The sequence below is a fragment of the Aureobasidium pullulans genome, assembly GCF_000721785.1.
Source record: "Aureobasidium pullulans EXF-150 unplaced genomic scaffold scaffold_18, whole genome shotgun sequence".
NCBI classification, from domain to species: domain Eukaryota; kingdom Fungi; phylum Ascomycota; class Dothideomycetes; order Dothideales; family Saccotheciaceae; genus Aureobasidium; species Aureobasidium pullulans.
Genome location: NW_021941038.1, coordinates 230,380 through 254,327, shown reverse-complemented (window position 1 = coordinate 254,327; position 23,948 = coordinate 230,380). Strand labels below are relative to the sequence as shown.

The window sequence follows — 23,948 nt, the reverse complement described above, 5'->3', positions numbered from 1 at the left end:
TACATACAATATGAAATGGTCAAAGCATCTCCAGCAAACCGAAACACCAAACTCCAAAAATCACTCAGCAACTCCGAGATGTAGTTTGTGAAGCGCAAGATCAGCGCACCTTGGGAGATGGCTTACGTAGCAGCGACAACCACCTAACCAGGCACCTTACTCCTGTGAGACGCGATGAGCTTCATTATACGCGTCATTCTGCTTGGATACATCGTATCCTCCTTTCTTTCAGCGACAAACTTCGTTGGCTTTGTCTTTGGCAATGAAGGCCTAGCTTGCGACTTTGTGGTTGGTTGCGCTTTTGTCGAGTCTAGAGATGGATTCGTCGTCATGGATGACTTTGAGGACTTTGAAGATTTTGATGACTTTGATGAGGAGGTTGACTTTGAAGTCGAGCGCGACCTCCAAGGATGGCGGGCGGCACGTGTGCCCTCCATTTCCTCGTCTGATGATGGCATGTCGAGCTCCCTGGCGTCTGAATTGGGAGCGTCTGGATCGGGCATTGGATGGTCGGGAGGTGATTTTCCGCCCGGGTTCATGCCATCCAGATCCATCCCGTCGCCTTCATCATCGTCTTTGCCGCCTCCGCCACCTCCACCACCTCCACCACCTCCACCACCTCCACCACCTCCGCCACCTCCGCCGCCTCCGCCACCTCCGCCGTCTTTACTATCTGTTCCATCTTCGTCTTCGTCTTCAGCATCTTCTTCGGTGATCATCTCCTCGGACAAGTCTGCGACGTGCCCGTTTTCAGGGCTTTCACGACGAGAAGCGGGTCTGAGGTCCTGATTGCCAGTATCCCCGGCTCTAAGACGATTGATAGGTGGAGTGTTGGGAGGCTGCGTGAATGAAGGCTGCCTGTTTTCAGGGCCCAAAGGTGGCAAGACGAAGTTTCCAACGACAGTCAGGGCTGTCCAATGCAGTGCCTCTGAATAATTGGCCAGATGTAATTGACGGTCTTCAGTCTGTGGTTGTCCTCTGACAATACGGTACCAGTCAGTGACTCGGCCGGCATCGCTCCAGATCGGCCTGTACATGAAGATCTCGACATCTAATGCGTCAGCAACCAGCTGAGCCATGTCTTCGTCTCCCATTTCCAGATTCCGTATACGCGTCTCCAGCGACCCATGCGTGTTTTGGCGGCTGTCGTTTTGGAGAGTCTGGTAGAGAGCGAGTCGAGTCTGGCGTGCGGGATTCGTAACATTTTCTGGAGGACGCATTACAGCATCCCACAGTTCTTCGACTCTAGCGTGAACGGGGTATTGTTCTGAGAGTGGTCCTGATGTCACGTCTCGTTCACGTCCAAGCCAAAGACGTTGCACGGCGTGCCAAAAGCAACGATTGCCTGCTCCGGAGACATTGGTTTGGCCGAATGTCTGAGTTTGTCCTCCTGTGGTCATCGTCAAACGCCTTTGTTCTGCCATCTCGAGCTCCTCGGAATTGAAGACTCGTCTGGCATTGTTTCCTCTCGTGGCTCTTGTGTTTCGGGGAGCAGCAGGTTTGCCTTTAGCTCCCTTGCCGGTACCACCTTTCTTTGCGCCCTTTCCGTCTGTTCCAGTTCCAGTTCCCGTTTCTTTGCCTTTGCCCTTGTCTTTGGCTCGAAGGGCGAGATTTTCAAATGGGCCGCCAGCATCATCATCGTCCTTCTCCCCATCACCAGTTCCGGCTGCTGTCTCGACCGTCTCCGATTCAGGGACTTCGACTTCACCGAGTAAGGATATGATGCTGTCAAGGGCTGCTCTGGTCTCTCCAGGCAGTCCGGGTAGACGTCGCCCTCTGGCAATCTCATACATGAGAATGGACCTGTCCAAGTCCCAAAGCTCTCCTTGAGTGCTCAGGCCGTACCTTCGGCACTTTTCCTCGAGTTCTTTGCGAGTAGGGTTCACGCATCTTGACCCCTGACTCTTTAAGAGGTTGAGCAACTGTCGCAGCGAAAGGCCATGGTTATTCCATTGTTGATCAAGGGCCCTCTCTTGTGCTTTGACCCTTTTGATCTCTTCCAACTCTTCCTCTTTTACTTTTTTTGTAAGAAATCGGAACTGTTTCTGCTTGCCGGGGTACTTGAATCCTCCCTTCGTCACCTCGTCAACAACTTTTTCCAACATCTGTTTTGCTGGTTTTCTTCCTTCGGCTGCATCTGCCTCCTGGGCCCTTTTGGAGAGATATTTGAACCGGGCTATATCATGAGGGTTCTGCACTCCTCGCTTCTTGAGCTCCTCGACGAGTTGTTGGGATAGTGTTTTCGCGAGATTTCTCAATGCCAATGCGGTCATTGGTGCGGTCATCTTCCTCTTCTTCTTGCCCTTTTCTTTGCTCTCACGCAGTATGCAGATAGGGGCGACCTCTGTATCGAGTTTGTATGTCTTTCCGTGCTTTCTTCGCCTCTGATTGCGAGTCTTGCGGCTCGGCTTCTTTGGAATGATGATTTCCGAATACACAGTATGGCCGTTGATGTTGTCTACGGCACGAAGAGCCTCTTCGATATCATCGAGCAAGTTGTCGCAGCGTTCGCGCAGATTAGTGATGGGGTCGACAGGTTCTACCATTGGGACATCTGAGTCGTCGGAATCATACGAGGGATGGGCTTCATCATCTGCGCCTTCAGTGGGGTCGATTGGAATTCCAAGATCTCCAGCTCTGCGGGTCAGGTGGGCGTTTAGTCTCTTGTTCTCGGTGTTTTGATCAACGAATGGATCTGGTGATGCCGTCGAGCCTGCGGATGAGACAGAGGTTGTGGGAGAGGGAGGTGATGGCTTGGCTCTTTTGGGGGAAGGTGCACCATTTCCTTCGCCCGAAGCCTTTCTCTTTGGGGTCTTCTTGGGAGGCATTATCAGCAAGTATCAAGAGTCGAGTACGTGTCTGAGGAAGACGACAGAGTTTCGTTCGGACCAGAGAAGGGGTGATCAACGGGGGGTGAAGAAGACAACTATTTGTGGATATTCCACCAATACAACAAAGGACCACACTCATTGTCTGTTTGTGACCTCGTCGCCGCCGGATCCGGTATAGGCATTGATTACAATGGCAGATGTCACATATTTCCGCATCCGGAACTCGCGGGCATTGTCCCTCGACGAGGAAGTCACAAATCTGTCTTCGAGCGTGCTTTCCCTTGTCCCCGTCGCTTTCTTCAACATTCGAGTTATGCATTGGAATGTACAGACTATCGTCAACAAAGAAATGTCCATCTATCAAGGATGTCCACAGCCGAATTGGGATGACTCGACAATGATGAGGAAGATTGAGATGCTTCCACCCCATACACATCTCATCGTCTTTGCTACCATCCTCGGTCGTAACTCGAGACATACAAGACCTGCAGAAGTATACGATGCTATTCTTTTAACATGATCATCCACGGAGATAAGGAGTTTGACACACTCTCAGTGACGGCGCTTCCGGATCAAAAATTATGATGCGTTCCAGCACTTACATCGTGACAGACCATGCAACGGAGGAAGCGAATTATTTTTTGCAATTGAATCGAGATTGATTTGATAACAGAAAGTGAAAATCATATACTTTAACATAGAAATCATTGAATAAAAAGCACAACCAACATATCATCCAAACCCTCTATGCTCAAGTCATCTACTGTATCAGGTAGAAGATCTAACAAGGCTCAAGACGGCGGCGGAAGACGAATCGATCGTGTTGATGTTCTCGACAATGGAGATCGCAAAGCACCAGAAACCATCTCGGGACTATACATTGCACGTAGCCAATCCATGTACACCTTGCTCTTGTACGCTGGCTTCTTGACGATGTTCCTCTGCGCGCGAGGGGGAGGGGTAAATCTGTTGCGCGCTCTGTTTCTTGACTTTTGACGAGCTCGTCTTCTTGCCCGTCTTTCTCTGTTTGTCTCGTGGGTCCATGAAGTGCCTACCCAGTTGTTTGGAGGTTCTAAGGAAGTTTGAGGGGGCTGATTCGTCTTTGAAGATGGAGTTGACTTGGAAGGTGGCGATGAAGCTGACGATGAAGACGATGAGGAAGACGATGAAGAAGATGATGATGATGCGGTCGACTCTCCTGCGATATNTTCGAGGAGGTCCCGCATATCCTGGACTTCCTGGTGGTCTTATACCTCTTGTAGGTGATCGAGGGCTAAAAAGGGGTCTTCCGTCATTCCTGTCGTTCCATGGAGATGATTTGCTTGAGGGTGAGTGGGAGACAACCACAGTCGGAACTCCTCCACCATTTCCACCGGCCGAGGGGGTACCATCTTCGGCATAATACTCGTAAAACTCGTATTGCTCTTCGTCATCCTCTTCCTGTTCCTCTTTTCCTTCCTCTTCCTCTCCCTCTTCCGCTTGCTCTTCCTCTTCCTCGTCCATATCCTCATCCTCATACTCATACTCATCCTCATCCTCGGTTGCCTCCTCAGTCTCTCCATCCGCCAGGTCCCTCACCGTGCAATCCGCAACATGACCATCTTCGGGATCATCATGCCTTGCTTCAGGTCTGAGATCGAAATTGTCAATGTGTCCAATAGGAAGACGGGGTACAGGTCCTGGAGGGTCCAGGGTGAAGTTTGGGGTCGTGGCCATTGGGTCGAGATCAGGCATGGCAAAAGTTCCTACAGGTCGTAACGCAGTCCAATGTATTGAGTGCATATAGTTGGCAATATGGATCTGTCGTTGAGGGTCGGTCTGTGGTTGGCCGCGTGCAAGTCTGATCCACGAGGTCGTGCCGTCTGATTCGTACTGAGGTGTGTAGGTGAAAATTTCGACGTCAAGCGCGTCGGCAACCAGCTGAACCATGTCAATGTCACCTGCATTCAATGTCAGTATGTCATGAAATATCGTATTTGTACAAAGACTTACCCATTTGCATGTTGTACAAGCGGTCTTCCAAGCTGCCGTCACGAGCGTTGATGCTGTCCCACTGCATGGCTCTGTAGAGCGCGCGTCGGCTCAAACGAGCTGGGTTTGTTGTACCATCGGGTTGATGCATGACCTCCTCCCATAGATCTATCACCCTTGAATTGACGGGATAACGCTCTCCGAAAGTGGTACCATGCCCCTGTTCCTGTCCAAGCCAGATTTCTTGGATTGCATGCCACATGCAACGGAACCCTACCCCTGAGACGTTCACCTGTGTGAATTGTTGAGTTCGACCACCGCTGCTGATGGTCACGACTTCTTGGTTCATGATCTCGTTGTCTCTGTTTCTTCGCTGATCCTCGTCCAATCTCTTGCCATTTGCTGCTTCCGCTTGGACGCTCCATAGCGCAGACACGATATCTTCCATTTCACCCTGAGGCAAGTCGTATAGGCGTTTCTTAGCCGCGAGCTCGTACAGAGTCACGGCCTTGTCCAGGTCCCACAGAGTGGCGCCGACGGTATTTAAGCCATACTCCTTACACTTCTTTTCGAGTGCAGAGCGAGTAGGTTCCTCCACGGCAGGGCCTGTGTGGTTATATAAATCGAGAAGCTCTCGAAGTGTAAGGCCGTGCTTTTTCCATTGTTTGGCCGGAGTCTTGGTTTCTGTTTCAGACCTGGGATGCTGAATTCTCTTTTTTACCAGATTATCGACAAGGAGACTTGCTAGAACTCTTTTCATCTCCTGCAATTCGGCGTTTGTGACAACTACAAATCCATCAGGGAAGTTTTTGGATCTGCGCTTTTTGGTGGTCAATGGTTCGATATGCTGATCGAATGGGATTGTCTTGTCCTTTGCGCGCTTCTGACGACGAGTTTCTGTTGATTTGTGCTCCGATAGGAGTATGTCTTTATAATACCCACGACCAACAGCACGGAGGGCTTCCTCGATAGCATCAAGGGCGTCATCAAGACGCCCACGCAACACCCGCTCCTCATCGTTAGGAGAGTCGTTGCCGTCATTGCTGCTGCCGCTGATGTCGTCGCTGCTGCCGTCGTCGTCGGCCTTGCGCCTTCGTTTGGCTCCTTTGGCCGGCTTGTCGCTATCGCTGTCGCCTCCGGAGTCATCACCCTTCCCCTTACGCTTGCGCTTGACCCCTGTAGTTGGCTTTGGTGCTGGCGTTTTTCTAGGACGCTTGCCAGCCGTGACAGGAGTGGCCAGGGGTGCGGCCACGGGGGCGACCACAGGTATGGCGCCGGCAACAGGGGCTGCGGCTGCGGCCTCCGCTCTTGCCATAGCTCTAGTCTTGACCGTAGGCTTATTGTCTTTAGCCTTGTCGGCCTTCTTAGTCTTCTTAGGAGGCATTGTTAGTGGCTGCTTGTTGGGCCGAAATGATAACAGAGGTTTAAAGACAGAGGGCAAAGCTTTGCTGGAACGATGACAAGTTTAGAAGTTGAGGAATCAGGGGAGTTTGAGCATCTCGTCTACGACGACAATAGAAAGCTGGACTTATTGTCATTTGGTCGCCGGATCCGGTATTCTCATTGATGACAATAGCAAACACCATGTTTCCGTATCCGGTTGCTGAAATTTATTCACTTGCAACAATGCAAGAAGCTTTTGAGGATTCGAGATTGGTCCAATGAGAGAGCAATAGTTTCGGGCTCTCAGTGGACTCCCTCTGATTTCTCAATATCATCGTGCATTTTGACAGAGAATTTGGTGCCATGAGAGGACAGAGAGAGTTGTATGCGCCGGACAAGAAAACTTCATGCGCTTGATACCACCACGTCGAATTGCCCTTGTGTGTATCGTGGCATCTGAAAATGCTCCGTTTCCTTTTTTTTTTCCGGAGACCTCAGCCAAATCCTGATGCTGGATTCGAGAGTAACGACACCTGAAAGTCATTCTTTCTTAACGTGAACGCCTCGGACGTGATGAACAGTTCTAGGCTTTGTGACGCGCTTCGTGTGAGATGGCATGTTGCTTTGGACCGTGACTAAAACTTATGTTGCGAGAGCTCTCCATCAAGCCGCGGTCATTTCGCCTTATCCCAGGCACACCGCCAGTAGTCAGTGGAAGTGTAATGTTCGGTGCGAATTGACTATCTTTATAGCTACAACCGCGTCGATCTTCCGCTTTGCATATTATTCAGCGAATTCAGCATTCAAAGACAGGTTAGAGATGCAGGTAGGCTTGACCATAATATGCTTGAGACTAAAAGGAGGCGGTAGCTATTCAGATTGCTGCTCGTCTAAGCAGATGTTGCTTGTCGCAGAGATAAACTTGTTGATGGAGTCAGCGATGTAAGCACCATCGAAAAATACATGATACAAAGACATGCACCTCCCAAGTCCCTGACGCTATTTCGCACAATCAACTGTTCCGCATTGTCTATTTTTATTATTACGAACCTTGCACGTTCAAGACGACAGAGCCGCAAGCATCACTTTGCTTCACAGCTCTTCGCCACTCGCCCAAGCGTTGTTGAGGTCTGTGGGCGCAGCACTGCCACTCGTTGGCTCAGACAGGGGAAACTCGCAGAGGGACCCAGAACCAAGACGCGTTCAAACGGTGGCAGGCATCCCCAATACACATAGTACCCTGCTCTTATACCGTGCGCCGAGCACAGCACCGTTGTGAGACGGTAAGGGTATCCACCTGAGATCGTCATACAAAGGGGGGAGTGGCCGGTCATATAGTAAGGCGGGAGTGGGCGGGTTGCGCATGCGCGTCCACGGCAGGTAAGAAACAAAGAACAGGGAACAGATGAAAATCAGCAATTTCGAGGCCGCCTCTTGTCCACCTCTGAAGTCAGGACAAGGAATCGAGATGCCGTGGAATCGGGTGCGCGGGTTCTGTGAGCGCGGAGGGGTACCCCAAAGCAGAGGTTGAATGACGGTGCAGTCGTTGCCGGGTGCGGCGCAGGACAAAACAGCTTGTGCAGCAGACGTGCATCGAACCAGACTTGTCCCCTTCTTTGTTCAAATGACCACAGTCATACTTTTCTGCCAAAGTAAGGATGCCTGGTTTTTGTGGTAGACCAGGACAAATGGAAGCAAAATCTCACGATAGACGTTGGAGTAATTGTAATACTACACAGTATGCTTGTCATGGTACAGCACATGATGGCCCATCAGGTGGCCAGAAGATCAAGTTGATCAACATTGCGGGTCTGCCCCGTGATGGCCGTGCGTCTTGCACTTGCCTGTTCCTGGCACGCTAGAGGAGAAACAAGCCTTTAAATCCCCTGGGACTGATTGGAGTAACGGTCCCTGCGGAAGCCAAAAAAGACATCGCAAGCAAGGGGAGTAGGGGTAGGCTTAGTAAGTTACTCAATGTCAGTTACTCGTAAGTTCCGAGTAACTTACTAAGTTGGTTACGGCCGAGGTATGACCGCCCCGCACCGTTGACCTGATCGCCTACCGAGGCCCTGTTTTTGGACGATTTAGTAAGGGAAATGGGCCATTTATTGGGTCAGCACGGGTCAGATGGTCGGAACTCTTAAAAGTCATATTTATTGCGAAGAATTCATAAAATCGAACTGTAGCGCCGGTAGCAACACTCCTCTATATATATAAGTGTTCTCCTTATGTTAAGCATAATGCTCGTAGCTGTTTAAGTTATAGTCTAGCTCTCCGAGGACTAGCCTCGCTAGCGGCCCTATCGAGCCTTAAGTCTATATAGTTCCTTAAGTAGTTACCTCTAAAGCTCGTCGTTCTCTCTAAAGCTNCTCTAGAGTAATGTTTAGCGAAGGTAATCTAGCGTAATACTAAGTATNGCAAGGGGTGCTAGGGCGGGTNTATTAGAAGTTTTAGCTTAGGAAGGATNACCTAATAGTCGATATAGACTGCTAACTAGGAGGAGGGTCTAGAGCTAGTGTTAACGNANNAGATAATTAAGACTAAGGTCCTCGCTTCCTTNTCGATTTCTTAGGCCTTTATGTCTACGCCGTTAATGCCTTTTAAGCGGCCTTCTTAGTTAGATAGTTCTCGCTAGTCTAAAGATGCTAAAGGAACTACTAATGCGGCCTTGTAACCTACGACGGTAATAGTAATAAAAGGTTAAGATCCGTGCTTCGAAGCGACTAAGGAGTAGGAGGTAAAGCATCGACCTAATAACATAGTTCTAGAAATGGCGCTAACTAACTGTCCTCGGGCTCTTTTCTCTCGATCTAAGTAGCGCTAACTATAGCTACGATGTTATCTATTAGGTCGTTAAGGACTAGCTCTAACATGTTAAGGCGCTTAAGTTTATTAAGGCAGAACCGGTAGATCTGTTGCTTGTTAAGATAGGCCCTCTATCGCTCTACTCGTCGCTCGATCATCTTGCTTCTTAATTAGTTAGTCTAAAGGATCTCCCTACGGTTAAAGGCGCGGCAGTTTATGTAGATAGCGTATAGCATCTTCGTAGTAAGGGTTAACATACGAGAGCGGTAAGAGTTTTAGATGTAGTTTATTGCTAAGAAGGACCTTTCTAATGGCACGGAGTTTGCCGGAGTAATGGCTAGACGACTAGCTAACTTAGCTAGAGCTAACGCACTAAAGTTCCCTATAAAGTTCTAAAAGGTCTAAGGATTAAACCTTACTTTATCGCGCTATAGTTAAGCCCTTAAGAAGACTCCCTTGCGCTCGATATACGCTACTAGTTGTCGCTAAAACGCACCGATTTCCTCGGTAGGAACATGTTGTTCGAAGAACCGGTAAGTAGCTACCTACTCCTTAGGTGATTGCTTAATGTCTTTAGCATCTAGCTAGCAGTTAAGAAGGTAAGTAGCATAATGGATATTAGTCGTTTAGATAGCAAGGCGCTCGTCTAACTTCTTTAACACTAGCTCGCCGTCCGGCAATGTTTACGCCTCTAGTTCTAGTCGAAGATTACGCTAGCGAGGAATAACTATACCGACAGTCGACTAGTCGTTTTTAGAGAGCTTCTACGCAAAGTGAAATGGTCTAATTAAGTTAGTAAGGGCCTCGATTTCCTTCTACCATTCTAACGAGTCTATTAGTAGGCAAACATCGACATTAGATAGCAGTCCTCTATAAGATGCACGCTCTAGTAACCCTCGATTTTTTAGTAGCGCTATTATAGCTATGTAATGAGAGCCCTATCGGGTTAAGTAGGCGATCGCGAAGGCATATAACTTTACGCCTTCCTCCTTAGCTAACTCTAGTAGTAGTTGCTAGACCTTATCTAATGCCCTTAGGTAAGTTAGGGCCATGTTGACCTCTCTTAAAGTTAAAGAATAATACTTAATGCTACTAGCTGTCTCCTAGTTAGTAATATCCTTTAGTCCGAGCTGTAACCTATGCTTATCGTAGAGAACATAGAACATATGCTAAGTCCTTAGGTCCTGCTATAGGGCACGATAGAAATTACGCTATATCGTGCACGTATTAGTATAGATACTGTTCTACTTCTAGAGCTTATTTCCCGTTAGCTTACTAACCTTCTCGATGACTATGTCCTTAGTCTAGTCGCTACCTATAGTTACGCCTCCTCCGTTTACGGCATCGACAAAAAAAGCCTAGCTATTAGCCGTGTTAATAGACAAGTTTAAGACCCTGTCTCTATTGTTTGCGCTAGATTCATCGGTAATAAAGTTTAGGTAGGGCCGGTAACGATAAGCTCCGGAAGGACGTTTAGATGCGATGATATTGTCTAGCTAATCTTTAACCTCTTAATAGCACTCTTAAAGAAGCTCCTTTATAAGGCGATGTCTAGATAGGGGCGAGTAGTTAAGCTCTAGATTTAATGCTTTAAACATCGCCTAGAGATCTAGATTCTTCTCGTAGGTGTTAAAGGGTAAACCCCCTCGATATAGCGCTATACTAGCTATCTTATCTAGCTTATGTCGATTAAGTAAAGGCCTTAAAGAAACAGCGTTAGTCATTACCCCGACCTTGCTTAACAGTCTATTACGATGAACCTCTAGATATTGTCTAACCTTAGGGTCACCCTACCGCACTAATACCTTAAAGTCCTTAAGGAACGGTAGGCACTCGGCGAGGTAATTAACCTTACGCTCGTTTCTATTGTTCTTAAGTGTAAAATCCGGACACTAGTTGCACTTGTACGTAGAGTCTCCGATGCTAGTAAACTAACGTCCAATAACACTAGTCGGCTTGCCTCTACCTCGCTTGGTCGACATTGCTAATTATTGATGTATATACAGCTAGCAGACCGTCGTCTTAATCACCTCTAAAGCCTCCGGAACCCCCTTACGAACAACCGCTACTAACGTCAATAGCTCGGCCGAGCTCGGCTATATCGGAGACCGGTAAGTTACTCAAAATCTGCAGCAAGTTACGGCAGTAACTGACATTGAGTAACTTACTAGTAAGTTCCGTAACTTGACCACCCCTAAAGGGGAGAGGCTCCTGTGTCGTCAAGCAGCGTTTAATCTTCATAATGCTGACACGCGCCCTGCCACATGCACGGGTAGGTGGGTAGATGCAGCGAAGACGGTGACGCTTCTGGCGCCAATCGCCTCGGCAGACGCTGCAACGCTCCTGCTACAAGAAAACCGACCAACTTAGACTGCCCCTGTGTCTGTCCGAGTCTTGGCCAAAGGTTTTATCTTGTCCTTACTCCTGCTTGAGACTGCCTCTTTTTCGTCTTTCAATTCCATTCAACTCTTTTCTCATCTCTCGCTGGTCAGAGATACGCCGAGCTTTGGACTCGTATTGCTGTGCAATTAAAGCTTCTCTACCAACATTCCTCTGCTGGACAATTACCTTCATCTCTCTGAGCATTCCGCTTTCAGATAACATTCCATCCGATTTCCCTTAGCAACAACAACCGAACCCAGCATCACCAATCAAACAGGTCTCCATAAAGATATACCGTGGACACCTGCAACATCTTTTTTGATCATTGGCGGCGACTATCTGGGCCCGGAACATCATCTCGACATCACCTAAGACAACATGTTTTTCAAACACACATTAGCCGCATTGAGTGCGGTAGCGACTGCATTCGCTGCACCTCAGTAAGAATTCATGATATGCTGTACGACGTCACAATGAGGCTGACAATGCTGCTACAGTATGAAGCGTGCCAGTGGCTTCAACTGGGGGAACGAAGTCATGCGTGGAGTCAATCTCGGTGGATGGCTGGTCCTCGAGCCGTGAGTCAAGCTCTCTTCATCTATGACCACACGGTTCTAACATTAGCTCAGGTGGATTACTCCCTCAATTTTCCAAGCCTACCCAAACTCACAGGGCATCATTGACGAATACACACTCGGCGAGAAGCTTGGTAGCGATGCTGCCTACAACGTTCTAAAGCCTCACTGGGATTCCTGGGTACAGCTTGCCGATTTCGAAAAGATTGCAAAGTCTGGCTTCAACGTCGTCCGTATCCCGATAGGTTACTGGGCATACGACAATGCCAACAGTCCCTACGTATCTGGAGCTGCTCCGTATATGGATCAAGCCATTGCATGGGCAAGACAAACCGGACTCAAGGTCATTGTAGATTTGCATGGTGCACCTGGCTCTCAGAATGGTTTCGACAACTCCGGTCAAAAGACAAACAACGTCGACTTCCAGCAAGGAGATAACGTGCAGCGCACTTTGGCCGTCTTGCAGACAATCCAGAACAAGTATGCAGACTCATCCTACGACGACGTTGTTGCAGGTATTGAGCTTCTCAACGAGCCTCTCTCCACGGTGATGAACCTGGACGACCTCAAGCAGTTCGAGCGCAACGGCTTCGGTCAGCAACGCACCGTGTCTAAGAAGCGCGTTGTGATTATCCAAGACGGCTTCCAGCCACCAAACACCTACAACGGCTGGTTGACACCTTCGGACAACAATGCCCAGAATGTCGCTCTCGACCACCACGAATACCAAGTCTTCAACAACGAGCTGGTCTCAATGCAACCCTGGCAACACCGTCAGTACGTCTGTAACAACGCCAAAACTTACAGTGGTGCCGACAAGTGGACCTTCGTTGGCGAGTGGTCAGCGGCTATGACTGATTGTGCGGCTGCATTAAATGGCTATGGCATTGGTGCCCGTTACGACGGTACATACCCTGGCAGCAACTATGTTGGATCTTGTGGCAGCATCAACTACATCGATCAGTGGTCGCAGACCATGAAAGACGACACCCGTGGCTACATTGAGGCCCAGATGGAGGCTTTCGAGAGAAACACCATCGGATGGGTCTTCTGGAACTTCAAGACCGAGGGCTCACCCGAATGGGATGCCTTCCGCCTGATCGATGCCGGCGTCTTCCCTCAACCTCTTACCGACAGAAAGTTCAGCCAGATCTGCTCTTCATGAAGCGATTGCGTCGTACAGAAACACTGGAATTGTGTATGATCACCAGAACACAGGACTTATATCATCCCGGAAGCATATGCATACAAAGCGCAGGAGCATAGGCAGCGTGGTCTTCTTCACCGGCCCAATTTCGTATTTCTGTTTCCTCATCCTCTTCTTCTTTTTGCGTCTTTGCGCGTCTAGCCATTTTCCAATACCCTTCTTCTTGTGGTCTATCTTCTCCATACAGTATCTTTGCTGGTAGAAATAATTGTATTGCATAACTTTTGACCATAAAGCTCACGTCTCCCTGTCTTGAACGTGCTTTGATGTGATGTGCAAATAACGTGTGTCTTGAGCACCGGCAGTGTGCGCTGGCCTTTTTTCAGAACGACGCATTGTATCTGACTGACACGTCCGCAAGTGTCTGCATCAAGGCCGGGAGCACTCCAAAGAATATGCAGATGATTTTACTCTGAGCATTCTTGCGAACAGCTGTGTCTTGCAGTTTTCTCGACTGATTGGCAGCCGGCTGTGCTTTTTGTGTAGATCGTGGTTGCCAGGTCGAAGATGATGTCGCGAGTATGTCCTGAAGCCTGAGTCCTTTAGAATTCGATCTGGAAGTATTGACGGCTGATGCTGCTTCGTTCCTTCTGTTATTGGATCCAATGAAGCGTGGCGATCTCGACGAGATGTCTGCGAGGAAGTAGCAATGAAGGGCAGCGAAACCGAGTATCCCTTCCGAGCTCTCGAGATGAAATTTATCTTTCCTCGTCGATATCCACCATCACCACTCAAAAGCCCCAGGAACTTTACAATTCTCCAATTTTCCCACTTCCTCTTCCTCTTCCTCTTTAACATCCCCATCATCCCCCTCCTCAGTCCCCACAACCTCCCTCAACAAAACACACTCCTTCCAAACCTTCAACTCCTGCGCAAACAACTCCATAACGCAAGGATCACAACTACTCCCACAACAATCTCCCGCCGCCGGTTTGATCGGTTTCGTGCGTGATGTGGCTGCGGAAATCAATGCTGTTTCTCGAATAGGCGCGGGACGGGCTTTGAGTAACTTCGTCAGAGTTGGAGAGTGGGCTTTTAGGATTTTTAGGGAGGGAGGAGGTGGAGGTGGTGAGGTTGTCATGGGTTTTGCTTTGGGGAGGTTGTCGTGATGTGATTTGGCAGTTAGTCGTATGGTGAGTCAAAGTGAGAGGATGGTTGGTGCTTTCAGGTCGTACGGGTTTGAATCAGTATCGATAAGTGTTGGGTCCATGATGGAGAGGACATTCCAATGCTTTTGTTATTTCAATCGAGAAGGGGTAGTTGTCTTCGGCTTTTGATGTCGGGTGATTTCGGAATCTGGTGGTCTCTGGGATGACCCTGATCTGACATTCACCACCTCCTTCCCCTGCGACAGTAATGGTGAACTTGGTTCACTATCTGCCTTGCGTCAAGATTGACTTCTATGGTCTACTGATGTGGAGATATCGAATGGACGGTCAAATGACATCGATATCACTTTTTTGAGATGTTGTCGATTCTTGACAGCAGACCAGGCGGTGGTCTGTCGTGAACTCTTGTGCTACTCCAACTCAAAAGTGTCATTATCATGGCAGTTGGCAAGAACATCCACAGCTTTAGAGTGTCAGGTAGGAACAAGCTTTTCATTGAAAGTGCTTTGATTGGATAAAGTTACAAAGTGGTTAAGGCTGGGCTGCTTTCTAGAGAATGAACCAAGTGTAAAACTGCAAGGAAGAAAGAAACCAATTTCGTTTCATAAACCCCCATCCGTCGAAACAAAACTCCGTGATATGCGTTTGAAGTTCTTTTTCCGCTTTTCTTCCGTCCTTCTTCGTGGCGTGATGCCTTTTCTCGCCCTTGGGCCTGTCCTCGGCGGCTCACAGGGGTATCTGTCTGTTGGTGGTTCCGTGTATCGGACCATGCGTCGTCAATGTGCTCATCTAATGCTGACACCACTGCGCTTGGTGTACATGCGCGTAGCCACGTTCATGGCAGCAAGCTCCTGGAACATAAGCTTGGCGGCGTACGGAATGATGATCTGTGCAATTTCGGTCTTGTTCTTGCATGGTCTGCACTCGAACTGGTTCTTCTTGAGGGAACTAAAAGTATGTTAGCAAATCTGTTTCAATGTGTGACAGGAGGTCGTATAAACTTACGCAATAGGAGTCATGAGACCACAAATCTCGCAGACGTGGACACGGAAAGCATCTGAAACATCAAGCAATCTCTCCTTCAAGAAAGCAGAGGCACCGTGAGCGATCATACAATCGCGCTCCATCTCTCCGAAACGCAGACCACCGTCACGAGCTCTACCTTCCACAGGTTGACGAGTCAAGATCTGGGTGGGACCACGAGCACGAGCGTGAATCTTGTCGTCGACCATGTGGCGCAGACGCTGGTAGTAGGTGGGTCCCAAGAAGACTTGTGCGTTCATCTTTCTACCTGTGTGACCGTTGTACATGACTTCGAAACCACGTTGCTGGAAGCCGTGTTGACGCAGAAGATCGGAGATTTGAGTGACGGTGACATCAGTGAAGGGAGTAGCGTCACCTTCTTGACCACGTAGAGAACCAACCTTTGACAGAAGACACTCAATCAAATGAGCAATGGTCATACGAGAAGGAATAGCGTGAGGGTTGATGATGATATCAGGGACAAGTCCATCGGCGGTGAAAGGCATGTCTTCTTGACGGTAGGTGATACCAATGGTACCCTTCTGACCGTGACGAGAGGCAAACTTGTCACCAATCTGGGGAATCTTGGTTGTTCGTGTGCGGACCTTGACGAACTTGAGACCCTCAACGTTGGTTGTAAGAAGTACCTGATCGATGAGACCGCTCTCAGTGGAACGTAGAGGAGTTGACACATCGCGCTTGATGTGGAATTTGGTACGCTGGCCGAGCTCCTCAGCGTCGGGAGCCATAGGCGCAGTCTTTCCGATGATAATATCCTCACCAGACACACGAGTACCGGGTGCAATGATACCATCGTCATCCAGCTTGTCGTATGTTCCGTGCTTCATTCTCATAGTGTCTCCACGAGTAGGCTTCTCGAATTGTTCCACAACCGACATACCAACACGCTTCTCTTGATCCATGTAAGCACGGTAGAAAAGCGAGCGGAAAAGACCACGATCAATCGACGACTGGTTCATGATGACGGAGTCTTCTTGGTTGTAACCACTGTAACATGCGATGGCGACAATAGCGTTTTGACCGGCGGGCAGTTCTCTGAATTTGAGATACTCCATGGATCTCGTGGTACCGAGAGGCTTTTGAGGATAGTAAAGGACGTTCGCCATGGTATCCATGCGCACGTTGTAGTTGGTGAGGGTGATACCCATAGCTTGTTTACCCATGGCAGATTGGTAGGTGTTACGAGGCGACTGGTTGTGATCGGGGAAAGGAATAATGGAAGCGCAAATACCAAGAATCATGGCAGGGTGAATCTCGCAATGGGTCCATGTTCTAACGTTGGCGTTTGGCCTGCTCTTGATTCTTCGATGAGGGTCAGTCACTGGCTCTTCGTAAACGAGTCCAGCTCTCATCTGGCGATGCTCGTCGAGGTCTTCAGGTGACATGACCATCATGGCAACCTCTTCTTCCTCGGCATCGAGGTACTCAACGACACCATCACTGATCAAGTTCTTCCAGCCATAAATTGTACCGTCGCGCTCCTCTTCGCTAAGACCGATAGTGTCAGTCTCGCGTGCATTAAGCAGCTGAGAAATGTGAGATCTGTTCAGGGTAAGCTGACCCTTGGTCGGACTTGCAGGGTCATTGTTGACAACGAACAGCGGTCTCATGACACGACCAGCATCAGTGAAAATCTTGAACTCTCGCTCACGAACATCTCTGATGAGTGAGATTTCGAAAGAGATGGTGCCGTTACGGCGGAGACTTTGCACAACCTTGACGAGCTGAGAAGGGTCTCTGTGAACACCAACCCATACACCGTTGACGAAGACCTTTGTGGCATCCGGGTTGTTCTTGGGCTCATACTCTTCGAGCAATTCCATGTTTCGCTGGTTCATGAACTCAACGATGGGCTCGGCAGGCGTACCAACACTGACGTAACACATGAGAGACAAGTTCTTGACCAGACCGCAAGCCTGTCCTTCGGGTGTTTCTGCGGGACACACAAGACCCCAATGGGTGTTGTGCAATTGGCGAGGCTTGGCGATTTTTCCGTCACGACCGATGGGAGTATTCGTTCGTCGCAAATGTGATAGTGTAGAAGCGTATGTGTATCGGTTCAGCACCTGGGAGACACCGGCCTTTGCCGAGGCTGCCTTTTTCTGATCACCCCAGTTGCCAGTGGCCAAGCAATAGCGCAGACCAGATGTGAGGATGTTTGACTTGACAGCAAGTGTGAGATTAAAGTCTCTACCTTGCTCGATGCAGCGGGAGAGGTAGACACGCATATCGCGCACGAGTTGAGTGAACTTGAGGCGGAAGACTTGGGCCATCAGAGGACCAGACAGATCAAGACGCTTCTTGCCAAAGTGATCTCTGTCGTCTTCGTCGCATCTGCCCAGCATGACCTGACACATACGGTTGATCATGTAACCGAGGAAGAAAGCCTTTCTGGTCTCACTACCCTCTCGTTGCGAGATATGGGGCAAGAATTCCTTTTGCAGGATATCGCGAGCATAACGAATACGCTTTTCCTTGCCACCCACCTGGTTACCACGCTTACCGATGAAGTCAAGAGCGTTTTCGCGGTCTTGAACGACGAAGGCCTCTTCCAAACACGGCTTGATCATCTCGCGCAATTGAGTGTCGTTTGCATCGTAGCAGATGCAGTCAAGAATTTGCATATCTGAGACGATACCGAGCGCACGGAAGACGATGACAATGGGAATGTCGGCCTTGATGTATGGCAAAGTTGCCTTGATGGTGCCGGTCAAGATGCCACCCTTTTTCTGTTCTCCCTTTTGGTATAACTTCAGCTGCATGGAGGAGAGCAATCGGGTACCCTTCTCGGTGGCACTTCTGATTTCAGCGACGATGGGAGTGGGGCTTCCCTTCTTCTTAAAGACCTGGACGATGTTGGCAGCACTGCGCTCCTGGGCGATCAAGACCTTCTCGGAGCCGTTGATGATGAAGTAACCACCCTGATCGTAGGGGCATTCTTGGAAAGCGTAGAGTTCCTGTTCTGAGCGATTGCGCAATGTGCAAATCTTGGACTTGATCATGACAGGCAGTTTTCCGATAAAGACGCGCTCCTCCTTCTCAACAGCGTGTGGGTCCTCTCTTTCCCATACCAGCTCGGTCTCTTCCTCATCGTCTGGCACACTATCCGGGTCTTCTGGATCGTATCCTGGTCGAGCAATGCGTCTCTCGCGGGCGACCAAGACGCGACTGGTCATGCCAAGGTAGATGGGACTTGAATAGGTCAAGTTGCGTAGGCGAGCCTCGTTGGGGTACAGTGGGCGGGTAGAACCATCTCCCTCTGTGATGGCGGCCTGGGAGATGGTGATGTTGCCAAATTCGATTTCGTAGCGGCGCTTGACAATGGGGTTTGCGTCGTCGTCGTCCTGTGGGGCATTTTGGTCGATTACGATGCGGCCCTGTTCAGAAATGATGTCCTGCATGGTGGTACCGGCGAACTCATCGAACGAGTCGAGCTGTTGCGACACCAGACCCTTTGAGTCGAAGAAAGACTGAATGACAGTCCAGCAATCTTCACTTGTGATGATGTCGTCCTCATCGTATTCGGACTGAGCAGGACTGCCCACGCCATTGCCCCAGACGTCGGCCATGGCTGATTAAGTGGTGTGATGGAGCAGGAACGGAAAGCGATGGGATTGACGTGTTTTGAGGGCGGCGGCGTGTGTGTAGGAGAAAGAAGGCGCGCACGCGCTTTGTGGCGAGGGACGGTCGGCGGATCTGAAGAGCGACGCAGCGAAGCGGCGCTGTATGAGAAGACGATGAGTGCGGGAGATGGCGGAGTTGATGGGTGATGGCGAGCGGGTCGAGTGCTCTTGGGCCAGAGAGTCGAGATGCTGCTGCTGCTGCTGCTGCTTGACGCTCGACGCTGGCCGGTCTTGCTCCATGCCGGCAGGGCTAAACGCGACTTGGCACGCGTAATGTGATTGGCTGCACGTGCCACAGCGAACATCTGGCCTCGAGCATCAAGGTAAGGTAGGCACTCCGAGTAGCTTGTCTGTTGATCTTCGCGCCTGTCTGTTGTAGTCTGTCAATTCACACCATCGCAATGTCTGTGCAACCTCTGAACGATCTCTGGGAAGCTGCTGCTGGTCAGCCTTACGAACCCACCATTGGCAAGAACTCCCAGTTCACCGTCGGCATCACTCTGCTGTTTGCTGGTATGCGACAATGACTTCAGACTGTTCGTTCGAGGAGAAGACTAACATAGGCAGCGCTTATTCTGTCTGGTTACTTCGGCCTGAGTATGCCATCTCCAACGCCTCAAGCTTTGTGTCTCAATTAACGTCAACGCCGCAGACCCCTCGCTCAAGAACCTTCCCCTCATTGGCCTTCCTGCTTCTCTTGCTGCCGGGTAACACACCTGTCCGTACGGAGCTTGAACATACGCTGATACACTACAGCTTCGGTGCCGTCTACATGATCTGCGCCGTCGGCGTCTACGTCTGAGCATTTGCTCTCCTTCTTGTTGCCTACCTCCTTCTATTCGCTATTCGAGATACCCATATCAGACCAACACAGCCTCGTTGTATTCCGTACCCGTTTTGTCCAACATACAAGCGACTTGTGCAAGCTGTTCACCAGCGTTGAGTGAAGATGAGTTGCAGCCTGCGTGCAGCACAGGAAAGATTGGACGAAGGAACAGACAGATCAGTGGATCAGGAGAGGCCTACGCCTTCTACAAGCCTTGGAAGCGATTCAGAAAGATCCATAGCGACGCGAAAGCACGAAAGCACGCGCTGGAAGAGCAGTCGCAGTTGCCTAAGGCTGACTAAGCTTGGCATCCCCAGCTTCCATGTTCAATACCACTTCCATTGCTCGTGACTGCCATGTATCAAATAAACACCACTCTCCTGCAACCTTGTGATTTTCTGGAACAGACTTTCTCAAGTCAGAATTCGTGATTTCGCGCCACATACAGCAATCCTTGTGACTCGACACTTTCCACGCCACCTCATATTGCCATAGCAGAATGGCCCCAACAAACACATGTCTATTTAGTGCTGTCTCTCCAGCAGCCCGCGACTTGACTCTGTTACTAAGATGCATCGCCTTTGCTTCCAAGACTCAGGTACGCCTTTCACCAGAAGGTCTGCGTTTCAGCGCTCAGGAAACTAGTGTCATGGAAGGCAAGCAGTTCTTATACCACTACATCCGCCACATGATTCTAACAACACTCAGCCTTTGTCTTTCTCTCCAGATCTCTTTTCACAACTTGGAGCTACCAAGATCCAGAAGCCTCCGAAGACGATTCACCGGAAAATGATCCTACGCCACCAACTTTCCAGATCTCTCTTCCGGCTTTGCTAGAGACTCTACAAATCTTTTCCCTGGGTGACAGCAACGCTTTCCGTCAGCAAGATCCATACGACACATTGAATGCCTTCCGACAGAATCGGAATATCAACAATCCGTTCTCTACTGCTGCTCTCGGATCCTCTGCCCTCTGCCGCATCTCCTACGAGAATCGTGGCAGTCCTCTGTCCATACAGATATCGGAGACGGATGTTACCACGAATTGCGACTTGACAACCTACCAATCCGAAACCACAGAAGACATACCTTTCGATAGGGAGACTCTAGCCCTCAAGACAATTATGCGCTCTGCACACCTAGCCGACGCAATCTCTGAACTCGCCTCCACGAATCCTACCAGTATCTCCTTGATCGCCTCACCCACAGCACCTTATATGTCTCTCTCAGCCACCGGGCCACTAGGCTCAGCTACCGTCGACTTCAACAAAGACCAAGACCCTCTACTTCTCGAGACGTTCCAATGCCCCTCTCGCTTCCGCACCACATACAGCTTCAGACACATCAAGGCTGTATATCGCGCCATGGTCTCCGCGTCCAAGGTCAGCGTGCGCGCAGATGAGCAAGGTGTGCTGAGTCTGCAATTCCTGATTGAGGTGGACCCATCAGCTCAAGCTGAACCTGGCAAAGAAGGTATCGCTTTTGTGGACTTCCGAATTGTGCCGCAGGTCGAGGGAGAGGCTGCGAAAGATGATTCAGAGACGGACGACGAGTGAGAACGTGACGGCTTCTCAGTGCTACCTCCATCAATGACCTCAATGGTCCACTGGCTCACCTCGAGATGCAGCCCGTCCGTCCACTAAAAGCTGGCGACTCTTATATCACGTCGCTCTTAGAACGCCAACAGAAACATGGCTTATCCATCATCGGCAGCCTACGTGCCAGTCACGCAGCGTTTCACAATCAGAATCCACTGAAACTTCGAATGTCTGTTAATCTGCTTCCGCGTGTGGTCAGGAGCCGAGGGTCTACCATATCACCCATGGACCTGATACCGCCATGTCAAGAGGAGTACTATCCAAAGAGAAGAGCTTCTGTCCAGACCACAGACACTGGGGGGATACGATTCTCAGCACGTTATTGCAGAGTTTTATACGCAGACTGAAGCTCTAGAGGAATGCTACAGAAGGTAATCACAAAACATAGAAACAGGGTTATCTCGTGTGCGTATCCGGTTTGTTTCTTTCTACTCTGCATTACTATATACATCATCATCATCTCTCATCAAAACACATTCTGTAATCCTCCATCATGTATCATCTCAATCTTCAATCCAACGCCCGAGAAAGTTGAAACAAAAGCGAAAAGGTATATGAAAATAAAGGGCAAACAATCAAACATCGCTCGCTCGCTGGTTACTCTTGCAGAAGAGTGAAAAGAAAGAAGAAACCAAACAGTCTGGGGGTTTTGGGGGTTGGTCCAAGTCTTTTAGAGGCTTGTGGCAGGGCAATAGTCAATCGTGCCTTGGAGCAGTGGTAGCAATGCTGGAATGGGTGAGGTGGCGGAGACGTCTTCTACTGCGTCCAGGCTGGAAATTGCTCTCTCCAGCACTGGTGGGGAGCTTGGGATAGCGAGGGCTGTGGTAGCGCTGATATCGGATGCAGGAGCCTCAGTAGTAGATCTGACCGCGCGATCAACGATTTCTTGGAATGAGTAGTCCTCATTGCCTTGGTCTCCTGTAGTTGGCATCTCGCTGGCTTGGTTCAGCTCGTTAGGTTTCGAACTGTCCCACATTTCGACCTTTCCAGTCCACATCGGATGTCTCTTGCCGTGGCCAACATCGACTCGGGACGACGTGGACAGTGGCAGCGGCTCACTGACAACTTCAACTTTGCCCTCGAACATGCTGACGCTGTTTTTCTTGAAGCCCTGTGAGGCCAACATGCCGTAGGAAGTAGATACCAGCAAAGTCAAAATGAGGAATGAGATGGCCAGGTTCCGGCGATCTCGCAGTATGAGGTAGAGGTAGTTGCGTAGAAGAAGACCCAATGGGACATCCTTGGGCTGGTAAATGGGCGGAAGGTCGTTGTAATGGGTGGATACCTCATCAGGGGTCTTCAACGGGATAGATTGAGCTTCTTGGTTGGATCGTGGTTGGATTATCACCAGCGCTGTGTCTAGGGGTGATGACGGCAGCAAGGCTTTCTCCTGCTGCTTGGGCGCCTCTGTCGTTTGCATTTCGTGAATCGGTTGAACGGATTGATCGTGGCCTTTTCTCTCGGCATCGTTATCCTCAGCTGCCTGGACGTCTTCCAGCTGGCGACAGACGTGTTCCGGTATGCAAGGTCGGACCTCGACATCAACTCTTTCCATCTCGGACCAGCACGCCGACCATGCGCCAGCTCTCATGAGGCCATTGGCAGCGTACGTTCGAGTGAGCCAGCCTCCTGTGTTGCCTATGTGAACTCGCAGGCAGGTGTTGCAAGTCTTGACTTCTATGTCTTCTTCCTCGTCCTCTTCGCCTTCCAAGACAGTGTTGGGTGTCCGGGGTCTGTATTGTCCATCATAGCCAATGCGTTCGGGAAGCAGGTCCAGAGTCTCAAGCACACCCTCTTCCAAAAGTTCGAATTCTTCCCTGGGATGGGCGATGAGGATGCCTCGTTGGGAGATCAAGCCCGAAGTAGCAGCTCGGAGCACACCGAACTGGTGTTTCAGCTCTGATGGCAAGACCACGTCGAGAACAGTGCGGTTCCAGGGTAGACGCGGAGGCAGAACTGTGACGTGCAGCAGGACTAGTGGTGCGGGTTGTGTTTCTTGCGGGGCCTCATGATGGATTGCATCTTCTCCCCTGCTTCTAGGACGAGCACCTTCTCCTCTGCTCCTGGGGCGACGAGATGTGTGTTTCGGTGGCCATAGCGAGGACGGGGATAGACGCTCGTTGGGCAGAGGTGACCGACGTAGACTTCCTACGCGGTACGTGGGTCGAGGCTTCGAAGTCGAGTAGTGAGGACCGGGTACGTCAGAGTCAGAAGGCCAAGCCGAGTCTGGAAACGAAGAGATGGACGTTGCTGTGATGTTTGAGATGCGGCGTTTAGGGTCATCGTACTCATAGTCATTGTGTTCGTCGTAATCGTCAACTTCAATACTGGTAGAGATTGGGCTGTCGGCCCTGTATCCAGAAGAGCGAGCCATCTCTATCTACTGGCATTCCAGGCAGTTCAACGGCAAAAGATACACTCAAACTCTCTTTTTCGCTGGAGGAAGAAAGCAAGGGACCTGTTCGCGAGTCACGGAGCTGGGGAGTGGAGATAAACCTTGTGTTGTGACAATCGCCCCAGATGTGTTGTCAGGGGCAACCAAACCATGACATCGTTCCTGCCCTTTTGAAACCCTTACAGTGTGCTAAACTTTG

The 23,948-nt window shown here is 49.9% G+C and overlaps 8 protein-coding genes across 8 annotated transcripts; 3 read left to right on the top strand and 5 right to left on the bottom strand.

Moving 5' to 3' along the window:
* Positions 1-143: 143 nt before the first annotated feature.
* Positions 144-3,064, bottom strand: M438DRAFT_367802 (uncharacterized protein; the record flags this gene model as incomplete). The annotated part of the gene is made up of 1 exon (XM_029907991.1): positions 144-3,064. The coding sequence occupies exon 1, from the start codon at positions 2,826-2,828 to the stop codon at positions 144-146; it is 2,685 nt and encodes an 894-aa protein (XP_029757697.1). The 5' UTR covers positions 2,829-3,064.
* Positions 3,065-3,586: 522 nt separating this feature from the next.
* Positions 3,587-6,271, bottom strand: M438DRAFT_367801 (uncharacterized protein). Its single transcript, XM_029907990.1, has 3 exons — positions 4,824-6,271; positions 4,085-4,771; positions 3,587-4,024 (listed from the first exon to the last, which is right to left on the bottom strand). The coding sequence occupies exons 1-3, from the start codon at positions 6,184-6,186 to the stop codon at positions 3,705-3,707; spliced, it is 2,370 nt and encodes a 789-aa protein (XP_029757696.1). The 5' UTR covers positions 6,187-6,271; the 3' UTR covers positions 3,587-3,704.
* A 4,984-nt stretch (positions 6,272-11,255) lies between these two features.
* Positions 11,256-13,393, top strand: M438DRAFT_348008 (putative Exo-beta-1,3-glucanase). The gene is made up of 3 exons (XM_029906036.1): positions 11,256-11,812; positions 11,870-11,950; positions 12,002-13,393. The coding sequence occupies exons 1-3, from the start codon at positions 11,751-11,753 to the stop codon at positions 13,110-13,112; spliced, it is 1,254 nt and encodes a 417-aa protein (XP_029757695.1). The 5' UTR covers positions 11,256-11,750; the 3' UTR covers positions 13,113-13,393.
* A 330-nt stretch (positions 13,394-13,723) lies between these two features.
* M438DRAFT_348007 (uncharacterized protein) lies at positions 13,724-14,363 on the bottom strand. The gene has a single exon (XM_029906035.1). The coding sequence runs from the start codon at positions 14,233-14,235 to the stop codon at positions 13,879-13,881; it is 357 nt and encodes a 118-aa protein (XP_029757694.1). The 5' UTR covers positions 14,236-14,363; the 3' UTR covers positions 13,724-13,878.
* A 435-nt stretch (positions 14,364-14,798) lies between these two features.
* Positions 14,799-19,073, bottom strand: M438DRAFT_367799 (beta and beta-prime subunits of DNA dependent RNA-polymerase). The gene is made up of 2 exons (XM_029907989.1): positions 15,269-19,073; positions 14,799-15,211 (listed from the first exon to the last, which is right to left on the bottom strand). The coding sequence occupies exons 1-2, from the start codon at positions 18,874-18,876 to the stop codon at positions 15,049-15,051; spliced, it is 3,771 nt and encodes a 1,256-aa protein (XP_029757693.1). The 5' UTR covers positions 18,877-19,073; the 3' UTR covers positions 14,799-15,048.
* A 258-nt stretch (positions 19,074-19,331) lies between these two features.
* Positions 19,332-19,732, top strand: M438DRAFT_337900 (uncharacterized protein; the record flags this gene model as incomplete). The annotated part of the gene is made up of 4 exons (XM_029904051.1): positions 19,332-19,443; positions 19,498-19,527; positions 19,583-19,637; positions 19,687-19,732. 4 exons carry the CDS (start codon positions 19,332-19,334, stop codon positions 19,730-19,732), a joined length of 243 nt encoding a protein of 80 aa, XP_029757692.1.
* A 262-nt stretch (positions 19,733-19,994) lies between these two features.
* On the top strand, positions 19,995-21,668 carry M438DRAFT_74877 (DNA repair exonuclease rad1). The gene is made up of 2 exons (XM_029910291.1): positions 19,995-20,412; positions 20,465-21,668. The coding sequence occupies exons 1-2, from the start codon at positions 20,256-20,258 to the stop codon at positions 21,310-21,312; spliced, it is 1,005 nt and encodes a 334-aa protein (XP_029757691.1). The 5' UTR covers positions 19,995-20,255; the 3' UTR covers positions 21,313-21,668.
* On the bottom strand, positions 21,570-23,789 carry M438DRAFT_348004 (uncharacterized protein). Its single transcript, XM_029906034.1, has one exon. The coding sequence runs from the start codon at positions 23,726-23,728 to the stop codon at positions 22,025-22,027; it is 1,704 nt and encodes a 567-aa protein (XP_029757690.1). The 5' UTR covers positions 23,729-23,789; the 3' UTR covers positions 21,570-22,024.
* Between the last annotated feature and the right edge of the window lie 159 nt (positions 23,790-23,948).

Coding starts and splice junctions, on each gene's coding strand:
- M438DRAFT_367801 (XM_029907990.1), bottom strand. CDS start 6,186: ATGCCTCCTAAGAAGACTAAGAAGGCCGACAAGGCTAAAGACAATAAG. Junction 4,772..4,823: donor CTTGTACAACATGCAAATGG/GTAAGTCTTTGT, acceptor CATTGAATGCAG/GTGACATTGACATGGTTCAG. Junction 4,025..4,084: donor CCCTCGATCACCTACAAGAG/GTATAAGACCAC, acceptor ATCGCAGGAGAG/TCGACCGCATCATCATCATC.
- M438DRAFT_348008 (XM_029906036.1), top strand. CDS start 11,751: ATGTTTTTCAAACACACATTAGCCGCATTGAGTGCGGTAGCGACTGCA. Junction 11,813..11,869: donor ACTGCATTCGCTGCACCTCA/GTAAGAATTCAT, acceptor ATGCTGCTACAG/TATGAAGCGTGCCAGTGGCT. Junction 11,951..12,001: donor GGATGGCTGGTCCTCGAGCC/GTGAGTCAAGCT, acceptor ACATTAGCTCAG/GTGGATTACTCCCTCAATTT.
- M438DRAFT_348007 (XM_029906035.1), bottom strand. CDS start 14,235: ATGACAACCTCACCACCTCCACCTCCTCCCTCCCTAAAAATCCTAAAA.
- M438DRAFT_367799 (XM_029907989.1), bottom strand. CDS start 18,876: ATGGCCGACGTCTGGGGCAATGGCGTGGGCAGTCCTGCTCAGTCCGAA. Junction 15,212..15,268: donor GGTCTCATGACTCCTATTGC/GTAAGTTTATAC, acceptor ACATACTTTTAG/TTCCCTCAAGAAGAACCAGT.
- M438DRAFT_74877 (XM_029910291.1), top strand. CDS start 20,256: ATGGCCCCAACAAACACATGTCTATTTAGTGCTGTCTCTCCAGCAGCC. Junction 20,413..20,464: donor GGAAACTAGTGTCATGGAAG/GCAAGCAGTTCT, acceptor AACAACACTCAG/CCTTTGTCTTTCTCTCCAGA.
- M438DRAFT_348004 (XM_029906034.1), bottom strand. CDS start 23,728: ATGGCTCGCTCTTCTGGATACAGGGCCGACAGCCCAATCTCTACCAGT.